The 25,219-nt window shown below is 43.8% G+C and overlaps 1 protein-coding gene across 3 annotated transcripts in view; it reads right to left on the bottom strand.

Moving 5' to 3' along the window:
- VPS13A (vacuolar protein sorting 13 homolog A) overlaps positions 1-25,219 on the bottom strand; it is a 745,426-nt gene that overhangs the window by 497,187 nt on the left and 223,020 nt on the right. For all 3 annotated transcript variants that reach the window (XM_029616432.1, XM_029616443.1, XM_029616452.1), the window contains exons 17-19: positions 15,178-15,320; positions 13,649-13,850; positions 13,422-13,536 (exon numbers count right to left, since the gene is read on the bottom strand). In XM_029616432.1, coding sequence (XP_029472292.1) covers positions 13,422-13,536; positions 13,649-13,850; positions 15,178-15,320 — 460 coding nt within the window. The remainder of the gene's footprint in view (positions 1-13,421; positions 13,537-13,648; positions 13,851-15,177; positions 15,321-25,219) is intronic.

Below are 25,219 nucleotides of genomic sequence, written 5' to 3'. Positions count from 1 at the left end.
TGACAGAATGCCACCTGCCAGCACCTGAAGCAATTAGGAGCAGACGACCCCCGCTGTACCTGACCATGCATGATGCACTCCATTGTCACATTAACTCCTAATGGAGTCAGTGCGACAACAGTGTTTCCAGTGCCACTGGGGTTCTAACTATGGTCATCCCTGGTGGTGGGCGGCATTGCCCCCATGGTAACCAAGGTACCTGACAATGCTCCCAGAGGCCGATTGCAGCTCTTAACATGCAGGTCGTGAAAGGCTCATCGCCCTTTCTGACGCATAACAGCAGAAGGGAAGGCCATGATAATCACCAGTGCCCATAGTACCCTGTGGTATGTGACCAAGTACACCGAAGCCCACAATGGTGGCAATGGTGCCCCCAGTGTCAATAGCACACTTGGCATTCACAAGAGATGGATTTCATCTATGGCACCGATTCCATGCCATGGACTCTAACAGCACTTGACCATGCCACAGTTGCCTGGCATGCTTGACAGCATGCAGTGCCATCGATAGCGCCCCAAGCGACTGCAGACATCAACAGCCGAGCAACATCCATGGTGCACACAGCACCCAAAAGGTGGAAATGACTTGTCAACCTTGCAGGCCAAAAATATCTGAGGGTTGCACAGATGATGCCAACATTGTCCAAAGGCAGAGGCCCTGCAGCACAGACGTGCCACTGGATACCCCATGGCACAGACACACTGCATCGGTGCCCAAAGGAACCAAAGTCGGCCAGCATCCTCAATGATTCCCCGCGGCTCAGGTATGTGTCTGAGGGTGTCGATGCTCCAGGCTGTACGGCATCCATGCCAGTGCCAATGGCTAAACGTTAGCTTGACAGGAACTCCGGCGTTTGGCAGTATCGATAGTGCTTGAATCCTCGCAGGATCCAGGATGCCCCATTATGCCATCGTCCTTGGCGCAGTATGGTGGCGCCAGGCACCTGACACTGTCAGTGTCCACAGCACCCGGCTATTACGCCATTGATGGCATACTTCAATACCCCTTGATATCTCTTCTGGACAATGCAAAGGGGCTAATCTGGACCCCCAATAGCCTTGAGGGCACTGGACCATGGTGCACCCTGGATGCCTCAGCACTCTAGCATGCCTTATTTTAATGGCAACCCCGCTGCTCGATAGTGCCGCAGTCGACCCAGACCCAAAGCCCCTATCAGACAAGGGCTTCCATGGCGCTCGAGGGCTCTCAAGAACCTTAGGCCCCAGCAGTTGACAACCTCAAGAGCAACCAGGCACTTGATGGCAGTCCTGGTACCCCTTGGCGGCAATGATGCTCAACATCGATGAGAGCAGCCATGAATGGCATCACTGGCAAACACACCCGATAGCTTCCATGGACCTTGATGGCCCAGAGGGCGGCCCAGAGGCCCTTCAGGTGTGGAGAGGCCCTAGAGGGCGGCCCCGCACTTCACTGGCCTCGAGAGCAGCTTTTATTGTGTCGAGGGTGACAATGGCACTCGATGGCAATTCTGGCCCCCGACGTGGTCCGGACCACGACGCTACTCCATTGTATCGGAAGCCCATGGTGCTCAATGACACCTACAGCACAGAAGGGGTCCCACCCCTAGCGAGTACCATCAACAGCATGCTCAGCACTCAATGACACCCACAGTTTATGATCCTTACGGCATCAAGGGCACACCAGCACCTCTAAGGCATCACACGTGTTAACATGGTGCTCAATAATAGTACTAGTCCCCAACACAGGACTAGAGCATTTTTGCATGCGTCTCTGACCTCACTAAAACTTCCACCAACCCCATGCCCGATGACGACACACAACAAAATGTGATGACCTCGCACACTTTTGACAACAAAATCTCTAATTTAATGCTACGCTTTCCTCCCACTACCCTGCCCACTAAACCCCTCCCAATTATCCCTCACGTCACCCTTAAAGGATTTGAGCCCACCTCATCCTCCAAGACAGAAGCTATACTTAAGAAAATGAAACCAGCACTGCACCCTTCCGACACCATCCCTACCAAATCCCTCTTGTCCATCCCTAGCATAATAGCACAACCCATTGCCGACATCATTAACTGCTCCCTCTCTTTTGGATATGTTCCTGCTCCCTTGAAACAAGCCTCAGTCAAACCCTTACTCAAAAAACCTAAACTTGACCCCACTGACCCGGCTAACATTCGGCCCATGTCAAACCTACCCTTCCTGGCAAAAGTACTTGAAAAAGTAGTTAACCTACAGCTTTCTGACCACCTTGAAAAACATAAGATTCTCTTCCCTTCCCAATTCGGCTTCAGCAAAGTTCTTCAGTACTGAGACCCTCTTAATTTCACTCACAGACTCCATACTGAAAGGCTTAGACAAAGGCCATTCATTCTTACTTGCTTTGCTAGACATATCCTCCACCTTTGATACAGTAAACCACAACATCCTATTAACCCATCTCACAGAAATTGGCATTTCTGGAACCCCCCCTCCTCTGGTTTGAATCGTATATACACAACAGACTCTACAAGGTCAGAATAGGCAAAAGTGAATCCAAACCTATCAATCGATCCACAGGTGTTCCTCAAGGCTCCTGTTTCCTCTACCCTCTTCAAAATCTACCTGCTACCCCTTTGCCAACTCCTCTCAGAACTGGGCCTCACTCACTATGTATATGCAGACAACGTCCAAATCTTTATCCCCATCACTGACTCCTTACACAATGCCGTCAAAACTTGGGAAAAGACTATCTTCAATCAACAGTCTCCTCACTAACTTTAACCTGGCACTTAACACCTCCAAAACTGAACTTATTATCATCTCATCCCCTTACAGCTCCATAAACCCCCAGCCCCACGCGATAACCCTCTCGCAGCATGTACGAGACCTAGGCATCATAATAATCAATCACCTAAACCTAAAAAAAATTCATTACCTTGACTATGAAAGAATGCTATTTCAAATTAAACACTCTGAAGAAACTAAGGCCACTTCTCCACCTCAATAACTTCCGCACGGTCCTCCAAGCCACAATATTCTCCAAAATAGACTACTGCAATTCCCTACTCCTAGGCCTCCCCAAAGCCGCTATCAAACCCCTCGAAATGCTACAAACCTCCGCTGCTAGAATCCTCACAAATACCTGCAAAACAGATCATATCACCCCCATTCTCAGAGATCTCCACTGGCTCCTTATATCCACCATATCATCTACAAGACGCTCTCTATCTTCCATAAAACCCTACATAAACAGAGCATGCTCTGGATAAATGACTCCATACAATTTCACACCAATAACAGACCAACCAGGTACTCCTACAAAGGTACCCTACGCACACCCTCCCCTAAGCTCATCCATCTTACTACCACGAAAGAACGTGCACTTTCTATTGCAGGCCCCCTCAATCTGGAACTCCATGCCTCCTGATCTGCGGCAAGAACAGTGCACCCAAAAATTAAAAAAAAAAAAAACACTAAAAACCTGTTGTGGCCCCGATCGCCTCCCTCGCGATCGGGTCTGTGCCCACTTACCCCCGCTCCAGTCCGCGGCCGAAATCGCCGCGCTTCAGGCCTACTAGGTCGCATGGCTGCGGCGTCTCCACGAGGGAGACACCGCCGAGGCCCGACACTGGCTCCGCCCCCACGCTGCTATGCACGCGCGAGGGCAGAGCATTTAAAGGTCTAGCACCCGGAAGTGCTGGACCGCTCCCTGAATGATGTCAGACTCCGGCACACTACTTAAGCCAGCGTCTGACTCCCAAATAACACCTTGCAACGAGGTTCCTCTTCGGAGTGTCTAGTTGCCTTCTGTTCCTGCTGACCTCGCTGTTCCTGCCTTGACCTCGGGTCCTCCCTGTGCTCCTGCCCCGGCTTCAGCTCCAGCTGTTCCTCGCTTCAGTGACTTCCTGGTTCTTGACTTCTGCTCGCTTCTGACCTGCCCTGCCTGCCTCGACCCTCTGACTTCCTTCTCGTCTCATCTCTCGCTGTCTCCTAAATTCCAGTGGTCCAGATCCCTACGGGCTCCTCCTGGGGGGATCCACGACTTCCAGGGTGAAACCTTCCCTGCTTCCCTTCATCTTCCGTGATCTCCTAAGTCCCAGCGGTCCAGATCCCTACGGGCTCCTCCTGGGGGGGATCTAGGACTTCCAGGGTGAAGTGGTCTTCAGTGCTTCAGCTTGGTTCCGCCTCCCGGCCTGTCCACGACGGAACCTCCAGTGTTCCATCAGGCCGGCCCAAGGGTCCACCTCAACTCACTACCGCAACAAAACTGGCTTTTCAAACAAGCATTTGCCTAATCCCACCTCTTTGCCGTTACCCCTCCCCCCCCCCCACTTCCTTTAACTACTAAGAATCTACTCCCCCCACCCGCAGCCCCTCCGCACATTTAGCTCTTTCCCTGCCCTCCTTTCTCCCTATGCATTCAACCCCCCCCCCAATCACATCCTTGGAACTGCCCATGCCGTTCTTGATGCTACCGTTGCTAACAACCTCCTAGTTGTGTTACTGTACATATCGTTAATATATTTTATTCCCTTTCTTTTGAATTGCTGTTAATCCTGTATTAGTTATTACTCCTTAGTTTCATGTACTCCTCCCCGCCTTGTTATTACAGTTCATGCATTTCTCTTTCCTTGTTATTACAGTTCCATGTAAACAGACATGATGTACATACAAATGCTGGTATATAAAAAATTTAAACAAATAAACACAGTCCTGACAATGCATCAGGCCATCGGTGTGCTGGCACGGGCATGCATGGGCAACCGTTATCAGACATGGTACCAAAGGTGCAGCAACAGCAGTGCTGCTTGCCCAGGCTCCTGCTCACCCTCTCTCCCAAGGAGACTGCATTGTCATCACTGGCAAACAGGAGGCGAGGCTACATCATCCAGGGTTACTAGCTCCTTAGAATGTGGCAACTAGCTCCTTAGAATGTGGCAACTAGCTCCTTAGAATGTGGCAACTAGCTCCTTAGAATGTGGCAACTAGCTCCTTAGAATGTGGTGAGGAATAGCTTTCCTCCCCCACAGGAATGGTGCAGTCTTCGACCTCTTCACTGTGCACGCCTCCATCGATATTGATCAATAGGTGAAACGACATGGAATTCTTGCTCGGGTAGAATTTAGGCGAGTCCCAGGCTCAACGGCCTACATGCATCGCACATAGACTGCATTCTGTCAGTCCTTGTCAGCACCAGACAAAGGCACAAAAACAGACAGAGCAAGGCAAGGACACAGAAACTAAACTGCAGATGCAGTATTTATTAAGGAATAGAATTAGACTCTGCCATGCTGCACAACGACTAAGACCTGCCATGCGGCTGGCAGAAAGCTGAAAAAAAAAAACACCATAAGAAAAAGAGAAACAGCTGCAGCTCCAAAAAAAAACAACAAAATTGATGAGGAGAGAGCAAAGCTGAATACTGATCACATGGCTCTCGCGACCACATGGCTTCGCGGGGGGGGGGGGGGAAAAAAAGGAGAGAGACTGAGGGACTCTGCCTAGGGGGCAGGGTGATAACTACAGCTGCACATGCTCAGTACTGCATGTTTGAAAGCTCTAGAATCTATAAGATTAAAGTTCTGGTCGGAGCTCCATATGATGTCACCCAAGTGTGAGGACTTCCATCCTGCTTATCCTCGGGGAAAGAATAAAATCACACAAAATGACCAAACAGTGCAAATTCTCTTCCCCTCCCCCAAAAACTCTGCTTTTCTTGCTACCACACAGAGTAGCCTTCTGTGTTTCCATGCTAACAGGACCTGTCCCCCCAATACTGTCAGCAACATTTAGATGCAAAAAGACTAATAGAGAGGACATCTCAAATCTGAAAAAAAAAAATCCAAACAGGAAATGTGATATATATTCAAGAAAAAGTAAAACTACAGTGGTAAAAGCAGAATCAAAATAAAAGTTGGACAAGAAGAAACTGATAGCCATGATCAATATCATGTGAATAATTAAGTATAAACATCAAGAGAGGTAGAATAATAAAAGACAGCAATATATGAGTAGGAAAAATACAAAAATTCCTTGGTCATTGGAATTACACTTTACCTGACCTATAATTGTCCTCAGACTAGTAAAACAAAGCGATAGGGGTACAACTTCCCTAAAAAGGTTAAAAAAATAATAGTTCAGAGAAAAAAAAACTTAGTAAAATACAGAATGTACATGCATAAAGCAATTGGATGCTACGGTTCCTGGAGAGAGGACTAAGGTAGGCAATCCAAAGAGGTTTTTTTCACCACTGAAAATAAAATAAGTCTATACCCATGCTCACCAAAGAAAAAGCTTCCATCTAAAAGGTGTAATACATCCAGCAAAATTGAAGTCAGTATACACAGAGTCAGAAAGATATTGTTTTGAAAAAGAAAAAGTGAAGCAACAAACAAGCAACAGCTTAGAAACTGACATTGGTAGTTCCATGAGTCTCAAGCTGAATTTTAAAATTGAAAAAACAGAGCAATGGAAAATGACTGGCAAAAACAAAATAAAGTAAAAAAGTTATGAAATTCAAATAAAGTCAATTGTATAACAAAGAAAACATCAAAAGCTCTAAAGATCACCTAACCACTTCTGTGATGTTCTAACACAATGCCATCACAAAAGAATTAAAAGAAACTGAGAATTTCCTGTAACAATGTTCAGACATCCAAAGACTGAAAAAAGGTCATGGCAGCATCTATGGGTCTCAAAGATAATAAGCCTTCCCGGATGTAAAGCTCAAAGATTTGCCGGGTACAGCAGGGTAAGAGGAATCTTTTTCTTAAATAGTTGAGTGCATAGCAGTACAAACACCTTACTTTTAACTAACACCTCTGCTGAGTATCTTGAAAAATGAGGATTTTATAGCCCTCATAACATAGGTCCGAAGATTTCTTGTATGTCTAAAGTATTTCTATCTTGTTAACAAAATTCAAGACCTTAGTGAACCCAACTCGAGGTTTAGAGGAATTCTCAGCCGATGCCCCAGCCTACGTGCCTTCTTGAGACATAGTGGCCCACATTGCTCAAAGATGTCAAGTACTGCTGACACCAACCACTTCTTCAGTACACTGCGAAGAGAGATCTCCAGCAAGTACTCAGGGAAGTCAATGAATCTCAAGTTTATGCAATGGGAGCGGTTCAATAAATCATCTATCTTTGCAACTTTTTTTTTTAATTTTTTATTTATTGCAATTTTTCAATAATTACAAAGCATATCCATCCATGTACAGAAAAGAAAAAGAAAACAACCATTTTTAATCCAATCAAAATAAAATTCAAAGAAAAAATACTTATTTCTGTAGTCCCCTATATAACTGGAGGGGTGGGTACTTGGAAACTAAGGAAGCTACGATTTCCCTTTATATTTTACAGGAATAGACATAAGAAAACCGCCCTTAACTTGCTACAAAACACCATTTTATTTTACCTAGGTTATTGGACCGTCAACAGGCGAAGATGTTACCATCGCCCTTTTATGGGAATTGAGCCACAATTTCAGTTGTTCAGGAGTCGTAAATACATATGTATTACTACCATATTTAATAATACATTTACATGGGTATCTAAGTTGGTATGTAGCCCCCATCTCTCTAGTCTCCTTTCGAAATGTCAGGAAACCCTTTCTCCTTTGTGTGCTTCTTGCCAGATCGGGAAAGATCTGAACAAATTGGCCCATAACTTTTTCCCCCATATTCTGGAAATAATTCTTCATTATCACACTCATATCTTGTTCATAGATAAAAGAAATCAATAAAGTAGCTCTCTCGATGATCTCTACTGCAGATGACTCTAAAAAGTCAGTTAGATTTTCCAGGTCCATTTGATTCTGTCTCATCCCTTCTCTCATCCGATTGAACGGCAAGAAATAGACCTTATTAAATGCTGGAATACTTTCAAAAGGAATCTTTAATATTTCATTCAGATATCTGCGCAGAGTTAGTCTTGGTTGCTCCCCCAATATTTTGGGGAAGTTTAACAGCCTTAAATTAAGCCTTCTAAGCCTGTTTTCCAGCAACTCTGTTTTTCTATTTAAAGCAATACAATCCTGTATTGTAACCGCTTGTACTCTCTCTGCATCTCTTTCATCTGAGTTTCAAATAATTGTTTTTTATCTGACTGCTCCTTGATTCTTTTATCATGATTCTGAGTCACCATTTCCAGTTTAGAAGAAATTTGAGAAATCTGATTCATACAGCCTTGGAGGGCTAAATTTTGCTGAGCCATCAATTCCCATAGGGAGTCCATTGTTACCACCGTGGGTTTACTTGGAGGGATTAGCTCACCATGTTGTTCCATAGTCGGCGTTAATAGCAAGGAAACATTTGAAGTGGGAATCAAAACAGCTTTACCATTGCTGGCTTCTTCAGGCTGCAAAATGTCCACCGACATTACAGCTGTCTCCCCTCCTTGTAAGTTGTATCTCTCTCCGTCCAAACCACCAGTTTCTGTGCCCTCCACGGGCTCTCCTGAGCAAGTTGCTCTGGATATCTCCATCACAGCTTTCACCAGCTGGCTGAACAGCGTCGCTTGTGGTATCCTAGGCATGGGGGGCCTCAAAGATAGTTCCCCAGACGAAGCGGCTGCTTCCTTGTCTGTTTCGTCAGCGGGGCACGGCCCCTCCCGCTTTTGATGGACGCGAGCGCACTCAATGGTTTTTTGTCCCGGGGGTACTGAGAAGCTGGAGGGGTAAGTCCTCAATTTCCCCTTTCTCTTTGGAGGCATATTTAATCTGGAAATCAGCGTTAGAAGAAATTATCTGGGGAGCTCTGAGTCAATGCTGCATGCAAGCGGCCATCTTGGCTCCACTGTCAATGCTTTGCAATTTTTGTTCCTCAGCGTGATCCACTTTCAGGCTAGAGACCTGATCTTCAACATTTGAAATCTCCCATCCATCTCTTGGAACTGTGTTTTAAAGTCACTGAATTGTGAAGTAAGTTGCTGTAATTTCTGAAAAATAGAATCCACCTTGCTCTCCAAGATCACCACTTCCATGACTGCGACATCAACTTGGGAGTCTAGTGCAGCAGGTGTTGGGGCCTTCCTCTGGTCTGGTGTCCATTTTACCTTCAGCCAGCTTGGGCTTGTCCTTTTGGGCACATTTAGTAGACATCATGCAAGTGAAGAGGGAAAAAAAAAACCCTGCAGAAAGTAGGACTAGCACCTCGGATTGGTCAAGAAATTAGATTAAGCTTGAAAATAGACCAATGTTAGATTAGGAAGGGAGAGACAAACTCATGTCTTATCTCTCACATAACTTCATGTAATCCCATGTAATTAATATATATATTATTATTATTTATTTTTTTTTGCATTTCTCTCATTACTTTTACCAAGCTTCCTAAAAACATATGTATTCTCCCAATCTAATCCTGCTGCTTATTAAAAAAATTACCCTCTATGATTTTACAATGATTCTTACAACAAATGTCACAAAAAACAATTCTGAACTAGGATAAACTGATTATAGAAAACCCTGTTTTCATGCAAAATAGTAAGAAAACATGTAAATAGATAAATGTTAGCTGAACTGTATACACACACAAGTCATGATGTTCAACATTTTATGTAAGTAATTTTTCACATTTCCCCCACAATCCTTTTTCTTCTTTTATGTAATTAATTTGTCATACCTTTTTTCATTCTCTGCAAATTGCTATTCTCTAGATAAGCAGTATCTATTGTGAACCTGCCCGAGGCAAGCGCGGGCAGGCCCCCTACCTGCCGCTGCCAGACGGGCTGCTGGCGCTGCTTCCTCCGCTGCAGTCATGCATTGTGTCCGGGCTCCTCCCCGGCTGCCTCCTGCCCTGCGCGGCAGGGCTGAACCGCCGGGACCCTTCCCACGCGGTCTGGACCACCGCTGCTGCTCCTGCTCTCCCCTATGCGCCTGGAGCAGTCCTTGCCGGTGCCTGCAGCCTGCCTTCCATCTTCGCGGCAGGGAGCTGCTCTTCCTGGTCCCTCTACATGGCAGGGATGCCACCATGTCTGCTCTCCTCCTGCCTTCTCCTAGGCGCAGGCACTCGCCTCTCCTTCATTTAAAAGGGCCAGCAGCGGGAAAAGGTCCCGTGGCCCTCTTCAGTGATGTCATCGCCTTGCCTTGCTTCAGCCCTATAAAAGGGACCCTGTGTCAGTCCAGCTTTACCTTTGCAAGGAGTTAGACACTCCTGGATGTTCCTGTCCTTCGCTCCAGGAGTCCTTGTTGTTCCATCGCTTCTTCAAGGTCCTGTGTTCTTCGTTGGAGCTCCTTGGCTTGTCCTGATGTCCGTGATCCAGTCCCTGTAGTCCGTGGTCCAGTCCAGATGTCTGCCTTCTGTTCCTGATGTCCATTATCCGTCCTGATGTCCTGAAACCCTGGTTCCTAGTTGCCACCTTTCCTGGCATGCCATGTCGTGGTCAGCAACCAGCCCCACAGGTGAGCTGAGTAGGGCGCCTCTTGGTACAATGCCTTCTTCACTTTCGCAGCACAAGCCTCTGGGAGACTTCCGCCTGAAGCCTTGTCCCTGGTCTACGTAGTTCCTTGCGCCTGCTCCGTCCATGCCAAAGACTCTGCCAGAACCTGTACCATCCAGCGTGGTCCGTGACCAGCCACTGGCAGCTGTGTAGGGTGCGTCCCGGTTCAGGCCTCTACGGTTTCTGGGACATGTTCCTTTCTTTTACTCCACGATCTCGTCTAGAATCTGCTTCGGTTCCAGCATGGTCCGCGAGAACCGCCCCGCGGGAGGGCTGTGTAGGGCGAGCTGCATCTCAGTCTCAACCTAGCTCTTGCTCCTGAATCTTCATCTTCGGCACCTCGCTCCTGAATCTTCGTCCAAGTGTCTTCGTCTGAGCCTTCCATGTTCCAAGGCCTTCGTTTGCCCCTGGCCTCCGTCCAGCCTGTGTAGGGTGCTGCGTTGCAGTCTCAACCCAGCTCTTGATCCTGAATCTTCGTCTTCAGCACCTCGCTGCTGAGTCTTCGTCTGAGCCTTCCATGTTCCAAGGCCTTCGTTTGCCCCTGGCCTCCGTCCAGCCTGTGTAGGGCGCTGCGTTGCAGTCTCAACCCAGCTCTTGATCCTGAATCTTCGTCTTCAGCACCTCGCTGCTGAGTCTTCGTCTGAGCCTTCCATGTTCCAAGGCCTTCGTTTGCCCCTGGCCTCCGTCCGGCCTGCCACTTCTTGCAGTTACCCAGCGGCAGGCCCGAAAGGGCTTGGAATGGTCGGAGGACTGTTCAAAGACCACCACTGCATTGTTGGTCTTCCCGGAGCGTGCAGGTCCAGTGGAGGGTCAGTGTCTTCAGTCATCCTTGTCTTCAGTCCAGCCTTGCTCCTGCTCTAGATGCCATTGTCTGTCTTCAGTCCAGCTTGCTCCTGTCCAGCCCATGCTCAGGCATGCATCGCCTGCCTTGGCACCTCTTTGGAGTTCCTCTGGGGTTGAGCCGTGGTCCAAGAACACACAATCCCCTGGAAAGTGGAACCGCTCTCCTAGCGCTTCCTAACAGTATCACCACTTCTTTCTCTGTATTCTTCCGTTATACATTTGAAAACAATTGCAAAGGGTCCAATCTGATGGCCCACTGATAGTGCTAAATGATATGTGGAGAACCCAAGTTCAATTCCCAGACCCTAGGCTCCTCTTCCTTGAACCAGAGATTCGAGACACTTCTGTAATGGTGTTCACAGCCCCAAGAGGGAGTCCAATAATCAAGAGTGACAACTCCTGACTGGCTCAAGAGCACACACATAACCATATTGTGGCGTGACTGTTCCCATAAAGGTTGGGATGATCAGAAGGGTGAATAAAACTGTGGGGGTAGGAGGATAAGCGGAACATGTAGCTGTGAATGAAGGCTTATGGTGCTGTGCCTTCAGATAGGGCAGGCTCCATATAACCTTGAAGCCCAAAAGAGCAGAAAAAAGCTGCAAAGCTTAAAAATATCTGCAGCTAAACACAATGCAAACTTGTCACTCTACAGCAACATAGATGGGAAGGAATTCAAAGGCAGAGAAGACTATATATAAATAAAAGAAGCAATAAACTAAGGTGAACAAAATTGAGCAACAAATGATCAAAACCATTTTATATCCTGACAACAGTCCTGTTTTGACCATCCAGAAATATGCTGATTAATGTGTCATCTGTATCTATGATTGAAAAAAGTTACAAATACATGCCATATTCTAAAAGAACAATGGTAAATTAAGTCAAATCTTTTTCTCAACTGTGTCATTTTTTCTATTTAACTCCCACAATTTCAGTTTGACATGGAAAAGAAGAAAGTATTATAATGCTATCACAGTAGTCTAGCACAACCTATAAACATAACTGAGAAAAACGGCCCATTGTAATTTTTTTTATATAACAAAACTTTGTTGTACACTGCTGTGAGAATCTGTTGGAGTAGCAGTCTATAAGTGCAATTTAATAAATAAATATAATAAGAACTAGAAGATCACATTGTGGGATTCAAATTATTTTATTCTAAATCCTTCAATTACAGTATGAAACTTTCCCTTCAATCTATAAAACTGCATGATAAAGTTCATGTAAAGGTTAGTCCCCATGGGTTGGTATTTAGACTTCAAAAATGCACATAACTCAGAGATAAAAAAAACAAGCAACAAAAGGCATATTTAACGCTATGATTAACACTAGATATTGGTTGCTTAGGAAAGCAATTTATAAAAGCTGAGTGAGGTACCTTTTAAAATCCCTGTTATTTTTCAGTTTATGCACATGTATTCTAAAGTTTATAAATGCTGCTTGAACAGATGAACTCCAAATGACTAATTAAATGACAATACCCAGAAAATGCATCTTGCTAGTTATTCTAGTTTTAGCACAGCTCATTTCCTTTTCCCTAGTCAACTGCCAAACATTTTCCATCAAATCTTATTTCATAACTTTCTTTCAGGCTTGATTTTCAAAACGACGTGCAACCCCCCCTAGTTGTATGCATTTAACTGGTGCTTCAGAGATCAGTTTTGAGATTGTGCATGTAAAAGTACGTGAAATCCATTTTATACATACTTTTTACTTGCACTAGCAGGGGGTGGGGAAGGCACCTAAGGCCACATTTTCGAAAGTATGCTCCAGAGCAGGTGTAACTTTCTGTCCATATGTTTACGTGCATATCAGGACAACCAGTACATTTTTAAAGTAGTCCACTTTGAAAATTTGGGCTAAGGATTTTAACCATATGCGGTCTGTAATAAAATGACTTTTTAATTAGTCATCAGTAATTTCACTACATTTCTTCAGTGGTGAAACACCTTGCTTTCTTTTTCAGAAAGCAATTACCATTTAAATGTTTACTATAAAATCTCTTTATTTTGTTCTCAACAATGTTTGCTTTAGTAGCTATGTTAATTTCACATGTAACAAAAGCACCTATTACTCCACCATAAGCAAACGTTCTGTTACATGTCTTTTAAAGCTCAGCACTAATCCTGACTAGACACTGCACATCACAGACTGCTTTTTAACTTTCACCTGTGGATGTCTTCTCACGGAATTCTTCAAGCTTCATCAAAGTGGCTGATGTCAACTGCTCCAGATGCACATCTTGAGGAGGACGGAAAAAATCCGCTAAACTATTAATGGTTTTCTGTTAACACAAAATTATAATGGACATGGGAATACATGAATATCTGGTCTGTATTAATCATGTGAAAATGATCATGAAAAAAAAATTAATAGTTGAAAGGTTTCCTACTTACAGCATCATAAATGATTTCCAAAGGCTGCGATTCTACTCTAAGCCTCTGGTCGGCACTCTCATCCAAGGGATTGGTCTCAAACATAATGCTCAAGAGTGATTCATTTTCTTCCAACATGACATTTCGAGATGATAAGAGACAGGGGACTGATTTTTCCTGCTGCATACCTTTTATCTCAAATGTGCTTATTTTCACTTCTAGTCTACAATAAAGAAATTAACATCCTGTTTAAAATATAAAACAAATCCAACAGAAGAAACTTTCAAGTCTTTTAACTTAGTGAAATTTACAGTTATGCTAATATAACTATGAATGCCAGATCTGTTCTTACCAAGCCATCACAATCTTTACCTGCATATACCTCCACTATTTTTATCATTAATATAAATTTTTCAACCAAAAGGGCAGAAAGTACAAACATGATTTGCCAAATGTTTATGAAAACTACTCCATGTAAAAGTCAGAGCACAAAAATAGTTTACTGGTATTTTTATAAAGTAAGCTCTTAACAAAAAAAAGAGGGATGGAATGAATACACAAATTCTCCTTAATCCATCTGAAAAAAAAAGTAGAATAAACTATTTCTAAAGTTAAGCCCTCTCCTGGACATCCTGCATTTACTCTTAAAGATCAATCTCATTCCTTACATGTTTATGGGCCCTGAACCTATTTCTATAAGCTGCCAGTATAAGGCATAATTTAAAATGGTATTGCTCTGTCATCTATCTGACCACTGGGGAGAAGCAGCATTCTAGTTTCGCAATATAATTTTCCTGTCATCAAACAGTAAATATGCAATATGATTTTTATTCTTATACATTTTATATCTTGTATCAAGTTTCCAAATATACACAGAAAGGATCCAGGGCAATTCAGATCTTTCACCTCCTCCATTTAAATTACTGATTCTTGCTTCAGTTTGGACAAACATCCACGAGAGCTAAGATTAGATTAGATTAGATTAAATAGACCATTCGGTCTATTTCATATACATCGGGGGGGGGGGGGTGTTCCCCCGCATCGTAGCCTCTCTTACACAGTCTGCTCTCTTCTCGTACCATATGCTTCGCACCTGCGCTTCCCTGAAATATAATTCCTACCTCCCCATCCATCCTCTCACCTTCTCCATAATACAATAACTCCTACTGAAAACGTATGCCCCAATGTAGAATAAAGTACCTTAAGCTTCACCTCTCCGCTTACAGTCTCCAAATCTGAATCCCTATTGTAAGTCATATGAGGCAAAACATGAAGAGTGAATAAATGTGTGAACTTTTATCATGCATGACTAAATGCATGAATATTATAAAAGATGAGTGTACAAACTGTATAACAGAGTTTGAAGCCTCAACAATTGGTGCTACTCCTCAAGTTTCAAGCTTGTTATAATTCAATTTTTCTGTCTCTTTCAAAATTGCTAACTAAAGCATGTTGCTTTGCAAAGTTGGCAGTTATACTCCCTACATGGTCATTATTTCTATTTAAAAAGAATATATGAAGGATATTATGACTTATAGATTAAAACTTACTTTATTGCTTGTGCTCCTGGTCGCTGTGTTAACATTGTGCTCAAATCGATTACTGCAAAGTTCATCAGCTCTGGTTTACTCTTGTCTTCTCTTAATGATATAGACATGCTTATAAGCTGTACAGAAAGTTTCATGGCTTCAAACTAAATAAACAAAATACAAACAAGAATCAGTTTTAATTTCCAAATAGATATTCTCCTCTACATTTTCTGACATTTAAATATAAAGAGTTTACAAAACCACTGAAGTTGAACATTTCAGGAATTTCATAAATCTTTAGCACATGTACCACAACAATCTAAGAATACCTGTGAAATTTTACTGCATAGGGAGGGGGCGGTAAGCTGGGTAAAAAAAAAATCACATAACAAATCACACTTTGCGAAGGTTTGGCAGTACAACTTTATTTGAGATCGCTATGTTCTCAGCTTGATATATGGTCACTTATTTTGTACTTGCTGACTATTCAATAGTTCTGTCTAATAAACATTTAATTATAAAAAAAATACATTTAAACAGTTCCTTAACTGTTTCAGTGAACATCTAGAAACAAAAAGGAATAGAAGATATCAAGTGAGCACGCAAATATACATGAAATAAAAAAACAAAGAGTTGCTTACTGTAACAGGTGTACTCTAAGGACAGCAGAATATGTCTCTTCATGATATCCAGTATAGCTTTTTCTCCGAGGTCAAGCAGGATGGCAGTCACACATGGGTGACATCATTTGATGGAGCCAGGCACGGAAATTTGACTTCCAAGTTTCTATAACTTTGACTGTACATGCTAAAATACCATGTAGCAACTTAAACTGAAGCCAACTCCAAGGGGAGGCAGGAGGTTTTTGCGAGGAGAACACACAGTTAAGTAACTCTGCTTTCTCTAAGGGACACAACAATATTTTTGTTGGCAACAAGCCTTTTTTTCCATTTTATACTTATCCTATGAGGGGCAGTCTGGAACAAAAAACAGGGTCTAAGAGGGACTAGACTTGGTTTCTACACCTCAAATTCCGCAGGGCAGACTAGGCAATATTATTGTCGCATCAGCCTTTTCTATCCAAACATTTGTGAGATGTGACTGTGTAGCCAGAATGCCACATTGTAGTCTTGGAGACTCCCTCCATAGGGGCTGATCGCAGGTGATAACACCGATGCTGCCATGGCCCACCAGATTTAGGTCCGCCTGGGTATAACAGGAGATACAATCTGCTAGCCAATGAGATACAGTCTGTTTGAATATGGCTATTCCCATTTTTTTTGGTATATAAAAAAAACCCACAAAAAGCTAGGTGGGCTTTCTAATGGGCTTCACTCTACTTAAAGTAGAAGATCGAGGCTAACAGTCCAAAATATGCAGTGCTTGTTCACCTTGGTGGACATGTGACCTGGGGAAAAAAGAAGACTGATTGGTTAAGATGGAATTCTGACACCACCTTATGCAGGAACTTAGGATGGGTGCATAGCATGAAGCCTGGTATAAGGTGGATAAGTTATTAGAGCCTGAAGCTCAATAACCATGCACGCTGAAGTGACTGCCACCAAAAATACAATCTTCCAGTTCAAGTTCTTTAGGTCACAGGAGTGCAAAGGCTCAAAGGGAACTTTCATCAGTTGGGTCAGCACAATTTGAGGCCTCAAGACAAAAAGTGGGAGGCCTGATGGGAAGCTTCAAATGAAGCAGACCCCACATGAATCAGACAACTAAAGGCTATACAGAGATAGGTTTTTTCTTCTATATGCTGGTGATAAGCACCAACTGCACAAAGGTGAACCCTTATTGTACTGGTTTTGGGACTAGACAGATATAAACATATTCAAGCAGTGTTTGTGTAGCGCAGGAGACAAGATCTAGGGCCTTCTGCTCACACCACAGGGCAAACTTCTTCCATTTAAACCCTAAGGATTTCCAAGTGGAATCCTTTCTTGAAGCTAACAGAACTCGAGACACATCAGATAGATCAAGGGTTGCAAGATCAACCCATCAACATCCAGACTATGAGAGCTAGGGACTTTATGTTGGGATGGTGCAACCGGCCTTGATCCTGAGTGATGAGATCTGGGAAAGTAACCAGCCTGATTGGTTCCCTGGTGGACATCTCCTTGAGGAGTGGGAATCAAATGTGTCTCAGCCAAAAGGGGGCTGTAAGGATCATAGTCCCCCAGTTTTCTTTCAGCTTTGACACTATTGATATCAGAGGCTAGAAGTACAGACGCCCTGTACCTCAATGAAAGACGAAGGCATCCGAGGCTAGTTTGCCCTATGCCCTTTTTATAGAACATAAGATTTGAGCCTGTTTAGTGGAGATGCAAACAGATTCACCAGTGGGGTCCCCCACAGGCAGAAATGTTTCTTGCTACTCCGTAGTCTAGTGACCCACTCATGTGGGTTCACAATTCAGTTCTCCACACCTATCAAGTACATGGATCTGAGAACCATCTCCTGAGAGATAGCCCAGCCCCACAGCTGGACAGTCTCCTGACACAGAAGGCACAATTCTGAGACTACCTGCTTGCTGATAAAATACATCACAATCTGAATGTCCATTTGATCTAGGACCACTTTATTGGCTCATCTTTGAAAGCCCTTACCTTAGCTCATATCAAATTGTCCTGCCTTCCAGGAAGTATACCTGATGATTTATTTCCTGAGCAGACCAAAGACTCTGGGTGCAGAGCCCCTCACATGAGCTACCCATTCCAGGCTGGATGCATCCATGGTAAAGGCAATTTGGAAAAGAAACATTTGAAAGGGAACATCCCTGGTCAGAATGGAATTGTCCTGCTATCAGGTCAGAGTCCCTGAGCAATGTATAATATGGATGCTGTCTTGTGGATCCTGTATAGCCCTAGCCACTGAAATCTAAGGTCTATTGGGCTCTCCTCATGTTGAGATGTGCCAAGGGAGTGATATGTATGGTGGACACCATAAGGCCCAACATCCTCAAAGTGTCTCATGCTATCTGCTGACTCATTTTAATTCTTTCAATTGCAGGTATCAAGTGATAGACAATAAACTCCACTTGAGGTGATAGACAAGTGAGATTTCGGTTAGTTGGGGAAAACCGTAGTTACACCAACACCCAGGTGATTTTGCACATCATTTCTGTGGCACCCTTCCAGGTACCAATACAACACCGACCTAGCATCAAAACAAAAATGGAAACTTTAAAAGCACTTCATGAAAATCCTAAGGAAATTACCAAGTTAGAAGAAAATACAATACCGCAGGGCCTGCAATGAATGATCCTGCTTCAAAACACTGCAGCATAAGCATAAAAAACAGGAGAATAAGGCAAAACCGCAACCAGAGGCTCCACAGAAAGAGAGAGACTGAAGAGACTCCCACATGGACACGTGGTATCTTAGCATGCATGGGCATATTCAGTGAGAAACAGTCACACTTCTGGAAACTTTGAAGTCTAATTTCTATGCCAGGTTCCATCAGATGTCACTGCCATTCTGCTTGACTTCTGAGAAAAAGCTTTACTGGATACCATGAAGAGACACATTTGACACAGGGACAAAGAAAATACAACTTTAACAATTGGAAAGCTAACTAGAAATTAGAAGAATAAAGAAAAAAGCACTAAGGAATGCAAAATAGACAAATCAAAAATAGGTGACTTTCTGAGCAGGGTGCGCCAAAATAAAAACTCATGTCTAAAAACAAAAAAAGAAGACGGAGGCACACTACGAGTGCATGACTGCAAGGGAACTGTATGCATGCCCATAGGGACTGAAGAATCTCTTGAAAAGTTCTAGAAGAGAATGGCCCAGCACTGTCTGGGTGACCTCACCCAACTGAGTGATGAATGAACTGATTGCCATCAGAGAAATGGAAAAGCTGAACTGGATCCCTGTGTGTCTGATGTAATTTATGACAACATTCAAAACAAAGGTTCAGAAGAATGAAAGACTATAAAATTGTATGTGGTGTGTCATAAGTAAATAGGCAACAGTTATGTACTCTTTCAAATAGTACTAGGACTAGGGGACACTCCATAAAACTACTACTACTAAGAGGTCAATATTGAAAGCCATTTAGATAAACACACACAAAACACCCACGTTATCTGATAAATTCCTTTTCATTAATGAGAACAGGTTAAGCCACACCAGTGGGTTATATGTATCTCTACCAGCAGATAGAGATGGAGTAAAGCTGATGTCATGGTACATATACTCCTGCACAGACATCAGCCCGCCAGTATTCTCTGCAAAAGCCAACTGGGGACAACTAAAGATTACATGATTATAACCATTAAGGCAACCATTCAAACAATCAGTTAACAGAAAAAACAGTGAGATCAGATATAATCTAGGGACTGGATCTGACACCAGAATTCCCCGAAAACGCAGCTCTCACGACAGCACCACCATCCGGCAGCCAAGAGCGGGAAAGTGGATTAATCTGTCCTCAATAAAGAAAAGGAAATTATCAGGTAAGTAGTAATTTCTCCTTTTTTAGCAATCAATCAGACAGGTTAATCCACACCAGTGGGATGTACCAAAGATACTCCCAAACAGGGCAGGAGGCTGCCCACAGTCTGATCAACACTGCATGCACAAAGGCTGCATCCTTCCAGGCTTGCACACACAGGCAATAATGCCTGGAAGTTGTGTAAATAAAACCACGTCACAGCTGATGGGAGACAACTATCCCGCCTATGACACTGCCTGAGCACTAGAGGAATGAGCGCTAACTTGACTAAGCAACAGCTGCTCAGCTTCCATACATGCGGCAGTGATAACCTTCTTAATCCAGCTTGCTATTATAGCCCCTGAAGCTGGCTCACCCTGTTTACTCCCACTGTGGGGTATAAACAGTCAGGCCATCTTCCTGAGAGGTTTAGAAACCTCCAATACCTAATGATATTCTGCTTGACGCCCAAGATTCGTAACAGATGATATTCATCCAAATCTCTCTCCCTATCCAGAGTTGACAGGGAATTGATTGATTCAAGTAAAAATCCGAGACAACCTTTGGTCAAAGGACGGAACAGTTCATATCTGGACCATTCCCAGAGTGACTTGCAGAGTAGATACCCAACAAGACAGAGCTCACAGTTTGGAAACTCTATGCATAGAACACTGTCCTCTAGTAAGTAACCTCAGGAAGAGGCTACACAATGGTCAAAAGGTAGGACTCGCCAGAAATGCAGATTAAGACTCCACAAAGGAACTGGTAACTATAAGGGAGGACAAAAATGATTCACCCCTTTCAAGAACCGGGCCATAATCGATGGGCTGACAAAGGTTCACCATTCACGTGACCTCAGAAAGAGGCAAGATCAACCACTTGTACCTTCAAGTCCTTAAACAATCCATCCTGCAAAAATCCAAACTAGCGGGATTTTAACCAAATGTGGATAAACCCCTCATTCCTCACACAAAGGCTCAAACCCTTGCTGAACGCAACCATAAGCTAAGGAAGTGAATAATTTTTGTGCCAGAAGCAAGGTGGAAATCACAGCAGTGGACTACCCATGCTTCAGCTACAGAGCCCTCTCAAGGACCACACCATAAAACAAAAATCAAGTCCAATCTTCAAGAAGAATGAGCCCCTGCCGTAGCAGATCCCTGTGGACTGGTAATCGGGGAGAAGAGTCCATAAGAATCCTCCACAGACCTGCAGAACACAGCCTCCTGGGTCAATGTAGCACCACTCAAAGTACCAACCCCAGTGTGTCTCAATCAGCTGAATCATTCTGCCCAACATGGGCCACGGGGAAAAAGCATATAGAAGCTTGCCTCCTGTCACTCCTGGACAAGGGTATCAATGCCTGAAAACTTCAGATCTCTCCTGTAACTGAAAAAGCGAGAAACCTTCGCATTGTATGATGATGTTGCCAGCAAGCCTAAGAATGGGAGGTCCCAGCAGCCTACCATGAGCAGGAATACTTCATTATACAATTCTCTTTCTCCTGAATCAAGACTCTGTCTACTCCTGCATTGTCTATTCCTGCAATGTGTGAGGCTGAGACTTCCTAAAAATGTACTTCCGCCCATTCCACGAGTTGAGTTATTTCCTGCAAAACTTTCTGGTTATTGTTCCTCCCCAGTAATTGATATAATCCACTGTCATCGCATTGTCCAACAACATTCAGACCCCTTGACCCTGCAAGCGGTCGATGAATTACAAGTATGCCAACCAAACGGCACGGGCTTCCAGCCGATTGATGCTCCAGAGGTACTCCTCTGTTCTTCAACACCCTTGCACTATCAACTCCTGATGGTGAGTCCCCCAACCCTGAAGACTCGCATCCATCATGCGTAGTAGCCAGTCTGGTGTTCATAGGGGAATGCGCTTCATTAGATGATCCACTTGCAACCACCACTGCAATTGGATGCTGATCTCCACCAGTAAATGAAGTCATATCAAGTAATCCCGAGACTGCAGATTCCAATGTGTAAGCAGTGTGCACTGAAGAGAACGCATATGCACCCTTGCCCACGGAACCACCTCTCACAGGTGGCTGCCATCAACCCATGCACCTGTAGATAAGACCACACCGCCGAGCATATTGTTTCTGTCAATAGTCACACCTGTGCCATCAGTTCTAAATGTGGACCCCCTACAGGGAGACCTGTCCTGCTGTGTGTCAAAAACTAACAGCTAGAAACTCCAGTGTCGGGGATGGCTGCAGATTGCTCTTGGCCAAGTTCACCATCCAACCTAGTTCCTGCAGCAAGGACATTACCTTGTGCGAGGCCTGAAAACTATCCTTCATGGCTCTTGGCCCAAATTAGCCAAGTGTCAAGTATGGTGGATCAGAATGCCAAGAAATGTCCGTTTAGAAACTTTATTATGGAGACTCGTTCATCCAATAGGAAGCCCGACTCAGGCAGAGTTTCACCCCCACAATGGGGCTGCCTCAGGGGCTGTGTAAAATGTCTCATATATTCTCAATTCCAACAAATTGATTCCAACAAATTGATTCTCAATTCCAACAAATCAGAGTTCCTGCTCATCACCCCAAATGGTAACTACTCCGCTCCCTACGCACACAACTTATCTCCTCCGGCCTTTTCCACTCAGGTCAGAAACCTTGGGGTCACCATGGATAATCTACTAAACTACAAAAGCTTCATTAACAATACCATAAAAGACTGCTTCTTTAAACTTCAAGTATTAAAGAGGCTAAGACCACTCTTATACTTCCAAGACTTCAGATATGTATTACAAGCAATCATTTTCTCGAAGATAGACTATTGTAATTCTTTGCTGCTTGGTTTACCCGCAAACACTCTGAAACCTCTGCAAATGTTACAAAATGCCACTGCGAGGATCCTAACCAAATCTAATAAAAGGGACCACATTACTCCCATTTTAAAGAACCTTCACTGACTCCCTATCAAACACAGAATCCTCTATAAATCCCTATCAATAATCCACAAAGCCATCTATAACTCCACTCCAATGGACCTCACCATCCCTTTACAGCTTCGCTCCACCTCTCGTCCGACTAGACAAGCTCAGAAAGGCACGCTAAGAGCCCATCCTCTCAAGACTTCACTTAGCAAAAGAGCTATTTCCACTGCTGGTCCTAATCTTTGGAACTCACTCCCACCAGACCTTAGAATTGAACAATCAACTCCCACCTTTAAAAAAAGACTAAAGACCTGGTTGTTCAACCAAGCATTCTCTTAAACTTAAACTCAATATCTAAGCTTTGATCTCCAGGACGGTCCACCACTTTGTATATAATTACTCTCCTTCCCCTTATTAAGTTATTATTATTTATTTTTTCCAAGTTCTATTTACCTTGTTCATTGTAAGACATTATTCTTTATACTGTCAATCTATTGTTGTAATGTAAACCGAAGTAATTAGTAACTTTGTTACCAGAACTTCGGTATATAAAACTGTTAAATAAATAAATAAATAAATAAATAAATATATGTATGAAATTTATCTCATAGCATCAAGATTATCAGAAAGTGTAGAGTTGAATTCAAGCAGCATAAGGGTCTCCTTCTAGAGGTGCATAACCTACTGGTGTAAATTATCCTGTCTGAATGCCAAGGAAAAAAAAAAAAAGGCTTTCCAGGGCGTGTTCCAGGACATGTCAAAGTTATCCAACTAGCTTAGCCAAGTTTCAAATGTAAACTGCTAAGTGCATGATTTACTAAGGATAATCTCCCACTGTGTGTCTATTGGAAAAATGCTTAGTAAATCAGCCAGAGCAGGTCTAAAGTTATCTGGCCTTGTGTGGCAGGATAACCTCCTACTGAACTGGATATTTTTGAAGATAGCCAGTTAAGTGGTAATCCTATTAAACAAAAAAAAGAAAACATGGGTCTCAAACCAGATTCGTTCCCCCACTACCATTATTAATCTGTGACCTTGCTATTGGCACAGTTCTCTCTAAACTCCGCCACCATATGAATAGTGTAAATGTTGCAGACCAGCTTCCCTCCCCCCCCCCATGCCCCTCTCTCCAAATATCCAGGTTCTGTGGGCCATTCACCCATGCTACTCACCCCCTCCCCTCCTGCAAGCCCTCTCAGTCCTGTCGTCCCCCCCAAATATCTTACTTGTGGGCCCTGTTACAAATGCAAGGCCTGGGATCGCTGAACAATGCAATCCCGGGCGTTCCTGCGCTAGTTTAGTATTAGCACTGAAAGTGTATGTTATCAGCATTAATATTCAATTCTAACAGCATGCACTGTCAGCACTAGTATGAAAAACCTAACTGGCTATGTTTGAATATGGGTTTTATTAGTTATCTGGCTATATTCAAACATACTCAGTTAGGATTTTTAGTTATTTGGCTACATGTAGCTGGATAACTTTAGGCAAATATATTCAGTGGGACGTTTATTCCGTTGAATACACAAGACAATTTGTCTGATTAACTTTAGCTGAATAACTTGTCCACTAAACAATTTACGGAATATGATCCCCCCCCTAACAGATCTTCAGTCAATATACAATTAAACTATGCAATTTCCTGCAGGAAAATGCTGTTAAGCCTAGTTGTATATCTGAGTTTAAAAAAAGATATGGACAGGTTGGCCCGTTGACTCAAGTGGCAAAGTGCTGTGCACTGTTATGCAGAAGGTTCCCCCAGTTCAATCCCCGAGTAGGGTCCACTGCCCCCAGGATCAGCCGTGGCAGCAGCAGTCACAGCACCCAGAGGGGAGGGAATCATGGTCCTTGTTTAAGGGTGAAACCTACTAGCCAAATTCAGGACTCATTTTTACAAGGTTTCAGAGGGAGTGCTAGGGCAAGACTCCTGGCCTATTACTGCACTGTGCAGACTAGGGGGCTGATGCAATACAGTGTGCTCAACAGAACGCACTGTTTAACCCGTGGTTGGACACAGATTTTTGGGGGTGTCCACAACCCCTTACTCTATAAGGGGATTAGCGCGTCCAACCCCCCCTCCGCAAAACTAACAGTGCTAATTACATGCAAATGCATGTTGATGAGGCTATTAGCTATTCTCCCCAGATAAAAAAAAAAAAGTGCTCCTGACCCGCACATTTTTATGCTCAGAAATTAACGCTTGCCCAGAGCAGGCGTTAATTTCTGAACAGCTCAAAAACATGTACAGAAAAGCAGCAAATACTGCTTTTCTGTACATCCCCCGACTTAATATCATGGTGATATTAAGTCGGGGGGGGGGGGGGGGGGACGACCAAAAGGTTAAATAAATAAATAAACAAACAAATAAATAAAATTATTAACGAGCGTCCATTTTCCTAACCCGTGGCTGTGCAGCCACATCTCCTGGGCACCCACTGCCAAGGAGGTGATAGAAGCACACATTTGTCCCTAGCACTTCCTCGGCAGCGTGACCCCTCATTTAAATGTTCGATCGCGTGCCCAGGCGAGGTGCTGGGCGTGCGTTAGGAAAGCGGGCACTCAACACTGAGCGCCCGTTTTCCACACTGATTTATTGCATCGGCCCCTAGGTAAGGGTGGGGGGGGGGGAGGACAAGGGCAGATATAAAACAGAAGAAAAATCCCCATGCAGTTGCAAATGAAGACTCTTGTTGCCAGATCCCAGCCCTGATTCTAACTGAGCTGAAAA

Source organism: Rhinatrema bivittatum, chromosome 1 (assembly GCF_901001135.1).
Source record: "Rhinatrema bivittatum chromosome 1, aRhiBiv1.1, whole genome shotgun sequence".
In the NCBI taxonomy this organism is placed as follows: Eukaryota; Metazoa; Chordata; class Amphibia; order Gymnophiona; family Rhinatrematidae; genus Rhinatrema; species Rhinatrema bivittatum.
Note: the sequence above shows the minus strand (reverse complement) of the source record. Positions and strands in the feature narration are given on the sequence as shown.